General features: G+C 43.2%; 1 protein-coding gene across 2 annotated transcripts in view; it reads left to right on the top strand.

Moving 5' to 3' along the window:
- The window catches only part of Prim2 (DNA primase subunit 2), a 204452-nt gene that overhangs the window by 44610 nt on the left and 153401 nt on the right, over positions 1 to 6441 (top strand). For both annotated transcript variants that reach the window (XM_021197856.2, XM_029538764.1), the window contains exons 6-7: positions 596 to 691; positions 3122 to 3259. In XM_021197856.2, coding sequence (XP_021053515.1) covers positions 596 to 691; positions 3122 to 3259 — 234 coding nt within the window. The remainder of the gene's footprint in view (positions 1 to 595; positions 692 to 3121; positions 3260 to 6441) is intronic.

Genomic DNA, 6441 nt, shown 5'->3' with positions numbered 1-6441 from the left:
TAGGCCTCACTGTGCCTGGCTTTACCCTGAGGTGATAGGTGTCACTGTGCCTGGCTTTACCCTAAGGTGATAGGTGTCACTGTGCCTGGCTTTCCCTGATTGTTGCACTTCCCTTGTCCTTTACTTTTATTTTCAAGACTGTTTCATGTAGCCCAAGCTGATCTTAAATTCATTCTATTGACAATAGTGACCTTAAACTTCTGATCCTCCTGCCTCCACCTCCCGTGTGCTGGCATGTAAGTATGCCTCCAGGCCCCATGTGTTGCTAGGGACTGAATGCAGTCACACTAACTAGTAAGTTGATAGTAAGCAATCTACCAAGTGAGCTATCTCTACAGGGCCTTTGCTACTGTTTCTTTTTGTTTTGAACAAATATCTTCAAATATTGGCAGAAAAAACCCCTTGAAGAATATTAAAGTTTCTTCCACATTTTGCCTTCCTTAGGGATAGGAATGATTTAACAATCATTGGAAACGATGGGATAATCAATGTATTAGTGTGTTTTTATAAACATGTGAAATGTTCTCTATAGTGGGCAAATGCTTCATTGAAACCGAAGAAATTAAATTTCCATGTAAACTGTGTTCTGTCATAGATCAGTGACGAGGAGAAGACCCTTCGGGAACAGGATATCATGGCGTCTTCTCCAAGCCTAAGTGGGATCAAGTTGGAGTCAGAATCAGTTTATAAGGTATGTATCACCTCAGCTGCTTCCTGGTGTGAACACATCTGTTGTTACACTAAGTGTTGGGCCGTGCTACACACTGATATCCTCCTCACTCTGATGGGCTTCTGATCTGTCCCAGGCCATCCTGTTGAAGAAAGCCTTCTGGTATTGCTGAAGCTCCTGGGTGTGATGCGGGGCCCCCTCTCTTGTTGCCACTGTGGCTCTAATAGTCTTTAAGTGGTGCTTTTCCAGAGACCCCCTTGGCTGTTCATAGGCCCTTACCCATGCCTTGGCTAACGACTTTGTGTGGTCTCGTTGCATATGGACTCTGACACTGTAAGCCTATGTGCTTTCCTGTGGGAAGGCATTCCTGAACACCGCACATTTCCCACTGCTGAACATCATAGCATCTGTTTCTACTGCTTAGGCATGTTTGTTTGCACTGTGGCCACCACAGTAAACTAGAGGCCTGGACATGGGAGGGTCATTAGCTTCTGTGTTCCTTCCCTTCCCTTCCCAGGTTTGCAGATTGGGCCTCTGAGGTTCAGAGGAATTTATCTCACTCACTAAATCGTAAGCTGGTAGCAGACTAGAGCAGGTCCTGGACTTGGGCTGTAGCTTGCTTCCAAAGGCTGTTGTGCTCCTGCCTGCATTGCGCTGATCCCTCTTCCTCATGCCTCTGCTGTGCCTTGGGAGCTACCTGTTGGACGGACGCTGTAGCTCTCATGGCTCCCTGGGCAGCTGTTTGATGTTCCACAGGTATTTTGTTCTGTCCTGTCCTTAAGTACATTATGGACTGTAAGTTTCTGCGTCACGCACACTGGAGCCGCGTCTGCGTGGGCAGAAAACACCTTGGGGTGGGTTCGCACTGCAGAGCTAAACTTCCTGAAAATAGAGATGAGCTGCAAGAAAGAATACTATTTATTAATTACACGCGGGAGAACCCAACCCTCTCCCGCATGTCCCGTTGTCTCTGCTGAGTGTCTCTCAGTCCCAATGGTGCAGTGGTGCGTGGTCCGGTCCTCAGCGGAGCTGTGTCCAGAAGGCGGGTCCAATCGAGTAGGCGTGACGACATTGGTGGTTGGTCTGGGCGACGAGTGGGCGTTGACAGTGGCGGTCCGAGGAAGCTGTCCAGATCCGGGATTCCAGGGAGCAACTCTTAGCGTGTCTGCAAGGGGCGCAATACAATGCTTAGACGGAGTTGCCAGTGGAGGCGGGCGGGACCCAACAATGGAACCTTTGGGGATGTGAACTATGCTGTATACTACAGTCTACAGTCATGGGAAGCAGTGCGGTTGTCCAAAGCTTTCTAGTTAAAGACCTGTGATCAGGCTGGAGACATGCTCAGTGGTTATGAGCTCACGTTGCTCTACCAGAGGATCCTGGTTTGGTTCGCAGAAATCAGTTGCCTGTAAGTCCAGCTCCAGGGGCTCTAAGACAGGGTCCTAACATGTGCTCAGATGCCCACACAAACACACACATATAGACGTAGTGTAAAAGTAAAACAAAACAGAAAGCATTTAAGTGGCACCCGGTCTGTGTGAGGTGTTGTCAGATACACCAAACCGCAGGTATGTGGATTTCACAGCTGCCGGAGACACTTTTTTTTTATTTTTTTTTTGGTTTTTCGAGACAGGGTTTCTCTGTGTAGCCCTGGCTGTCCTGGAACTCACTCTGTAGACCAGGCTGGCCTGGATCTCAGAAATCTGCCTGCCTCTGCCTCCCGAGTGCTGGGATTAAAGGCGTGCGTCACCACGCCCGGCTGCCTGAGACACTTAAGGGAAGTGTTCACCTTAAGTTTTCGCTTCATTTTAAAAATAATGAAAAAAAGAATTTTCCAGAAGGATGATTTCCACAGCCAAGACCACATTATGTTTATGATGGGATAAGTCATAGTACTTAATCTTTGTTTCATTTTATAATAGATCCTTACATACTTACAACAGAGTTTAAGAGCAAAACTGAAGGTCGTTCTTTCTAGTTCTCAGCGCTGAGGTCAGCTCCTCGTGGCTGCTTCTCCAGGGGAGGAGCAGAAGCTTAGAGAACCAGATTTGGAAGTAGCTTTGATCACAAGTAGCTTTGATTTATGGATACTTCTTTGAAAATAAGAATTAGGACAACACTAATTCTCAATCTGTCAGGAGGTAAACATAGCATGTCTAAAGATTTTGAAGTAGAAGTTTGAAATTTTGGTGCTTATAATTCAGAAATATGTAGGTTACAACTAAAAAGAAAACATTCTGTTTTGGCTCTTTATTATTGTTACTGTCTTTTGGAACATGGGCTCTAATACATCTATTTTTATGCTGTTAATGTTCCTAATGCTAGTCCTTTGCTTGTAAGGAATACATTTCTCTCTCTTTGGAGCTGCTGGGACTGATGGGTTTTGTTTGAAGATGTAGGGTCTCCTGACAACAGTTACTGACCTATTTCCCTGTTTTACTTGGATCCCAGGTCCCCTTTGCTGATGCTCTGGACCTGTTCAGAGGAAGGAAAGTCTACCTGGAAGATGGCTTTGCTTACGTGCCACTTAAGGACATCGTGGCCATTATCTTGAACGAGTTTAGAGCCACGCTGTCTAAGGCTTTGGCAGTAAGTGCTTTCTCATATTTCCTCATTTGATATCATTATAAATCCCTGGTGATTTTTTTTGTGATCTTTTACAGAGTAAGTTAATATTTTCATAGTGACATTTTCGATCACCTCTGGTGTTATGTTAATTGCAGAATCCATAGCGTTTTATATGTTAGTCTTCACACTTGGTTTTGTTATGGCTTCTTCTAGTAGCACTAATGGTTAACTAATGGTTAAGTAATGGTTAGCTGGCTGGTTATGGCAGTGCTTAGAGATGGACATTGTATGTGGCCCTTAAAACCTTTGTGGCCTTTGGTGGAAGAAACCCCTAGATTTCTGTTGTTAATTGCTGTTTTTTTTTTTTTTTTTTTTTTTTTTATCAGCAGAGGGCATTGTAGAAGCAAGTTTTGGTTTTCTTATTTTGCAGTGTTGGGAGTTGAAACCTAGGGCCTTGTGCTTGCTAGGGAGTCGTTATGATTGAGCTGTGCCCTCAGTCCTAGGAGAAAGTTTATATTTCAGTATCATAAACAGCGATCGGCTGCTGCTGAGAAAATGTCCCAGTGCTAGTGACATTCAGGGGAGCCATGTTGAACAAATGAGAGTGGATTCAGTTTGTTGAGATCTTACTCCAGAGTGATGCCAGTTGGCTTTTAATCTAGTCCAGTTATTTATTTATTTATTTATTTATTTATTTATTTTGGTTTTTCGAGACAGGGTTTCTCTGTGCAGCTCTGGCTGTCCTGGAACTCACTCTGTAGACCAGGCTGGCCTGGAACTCAGAAATCTGCCTGCCTCTGCCTCCCAAGTGCTGGGATTAAAGGCGTGTGTCACCACTTCCGGCTTTATTTTTTTATTTCTGTATTTTTTTGGACTTGATGAAGAGGAGTACTTCAGAGTCAAAGGACAATCATGTCTCTGTAATGACAATCATATAAGCATGTGGTAAGCTTTTCTTTTGAGTTAAAATTGTAGTGTTTCCTGGTATAAATTATTGACTCTGTGGTCACTGAAGCATGCATAATTCAGTTATGTTAGCATTTGGTAGGGCTAAAATATTGACTGTTTCTGTTTAGGTGAGGCAGTTTATACACCATATCTATATTTAACTTTCTTTTCATGAAAATATGCATGTGTGGGTATATGATGTTAATGATAGAATTTAGGGCCTTGTGTGTGTGCTAACACATGGTCTACTGCTAAGTTAAACCCTCAGCCCTGTTTAGGTATTTAGCTGCTAATATTCATCTCTAATTCCATGATATATTAAAAAGGTTTTTTATTTTTTATTTTTTTAATAGATGATGGTCTTAACATGTTTCTTTGTTTCTCTGTCCCAGAATGCCTTTATAGATAAGAATAGTGAGGTCACTGCTGTGGACCTGTTTGTGTATTGGTTGGCTCTCTTTCTTCTGGGGTTCTTGTTTTTCAGTCCATTACTCTACTGATGCTTTGGAAAGCACTTCTTTGTGTGAAAGAGGTACATTCTTTCCAGGACATTACATATCAGTAAATGCCGTCTACTAAATTCTAGCAGTGACTCCTATTCTCCATAGTCACCCAACTATCACCACGTGTTTCTAGAAGCTTCTAGGATGTTGGTACTGATTTTGAGGCCATAGTGAGGCTCTTCCCTCACTCCTGAGATTGTCATACACACCAGCTTTTATACCAGTTGCAGATCATAGAAACAAGTCTGCTATCTTCACCAGTAATGGAGTGTGTTAGTCCATAAACTCAAGAATGAGTGATGCTAGTGTCCACAGCAGTGTTGCAGAAGTTTCTCTGCAGTTGTCTTTACCCGTATGCATGTGCAAGTGCTTTGTCCTTGGTTTGGTTTTTCTCACAGTAGCAGAAGTGGGTCAGACACTGTATCCCTGTAACATGGCATCCACACAAGCTTCTTTTTCTTGTGCTTAAATTTCATTCTGTCTTCATATTTGTTATGCTTGAAGTGGCTTACGGCACATGTATTACTTGCTGCTCCATCCAAGTACCACAAACTGGGGCCTTAGAAGAAACATCATTGTCTCCTGACCGTGGAGGGTAGAAATTTGGAATTCAGGTACAGGCGGGTCTGTGCCCCTCTGAACTGTTGGAGAAAGGCCTTTCGGGTCTCTCTCCAAGTTACTGGTATTGTGACAATGTAACCATAGTTTTCACATGGAATTTTCTATATGTGCTCCAAATGTCTACTCTGTATTGGGTTAAGGCCCCATGCTCTAGTGTGTCTGTAGTAGTCACATTTCCAAACACATTCACATTGTGAGGGAGTACCAGGTACAGCTTTGACACATCAAATTTTGGGGGGTATTATTGAAACTGTATTGTATACCTGTCCAGTTAGTTACCATAGCCAAAAGGATTGCTTAGCCTAAGGCTGTGATTCTGCCACTTTGTTTTGTGATTCATGGGATCAGGAGACTTCACAGACTCCCACATTATATCTCCTCAGGAGAAATTCGTGGGGGGATTGTTAGGAGCGCATGGAGGGGAGGGTACTGCAGAGGCAAGCAGAGGAATGCTTAGTGCCTCGGAGCTCATTCCGGCCAGGTGTTTTACCAAGCTTGAAAACACTCTAGTGTCCTTTTCTTGTTTCTATTATAAGTTTGTCTTGCAGACAACTTTTGTGGGGAAGAAAGGAACTTTCTTTCTACATGTTTACTGCTCACACTCTTTGTTATTTCCCATCTCTCTGACAGTCACTACAAGCTTCTGAGCCAGATGGATTGTACTCCACTTACACAGATGAGAAAAACACAGCCAGGCACACACTGACTTGCAACTGTTAGAGCCGTGACTGGATCTCAGGGTTTGTGTTTGTAACTGTTAGGAATGGTGGGTGATAACTGTGCTGTTGTAGGGGACTGTACAGTGAGGGGATTCAGATCTTTGAACTCTGGGAAATATACACATTGCAAAGCAGGTGAAATGTGTAGGACTGGAGCTGTGGTATAGCAGATGACTAGGGGTTAGAGGACGATGGGAGAAGGCTTCTTCCTGTCTCACCCAGCAGTCTGAGAAGTTGTGTTTTTTTTCCCATAATAACTTTTTACTTGTTAAGCATTATTTTATATACCACAGATCTTCTACTTAGATAGACAGAAGTTATTCTATTATAAAGCTTATATTCTAGTGGCAGATAAATAATTACTAAACAACTAAACAAACATATACAAGCACAGACACAAACAGACAGACAG

The sequence above is a fragment of the Mus pahari genome, chromosome 5 (assembly GCF_900095145.1).
Source record: "Mus pahari chromosome 5, PAHARI_EIJ_v1.1, whole genome shotgun sequence".
Classification (NCBI taxonomy): Eukaryota; Metazoa; Chordata; class Mammalia; order Rodentia; family Muridae; genus Mus; species Mus pahari.
The sequence above is the reverse complement of the archived record's forward strand: the minus strand, read 5'-3'. Positions and strand labels throughout refer to the sequence as shown.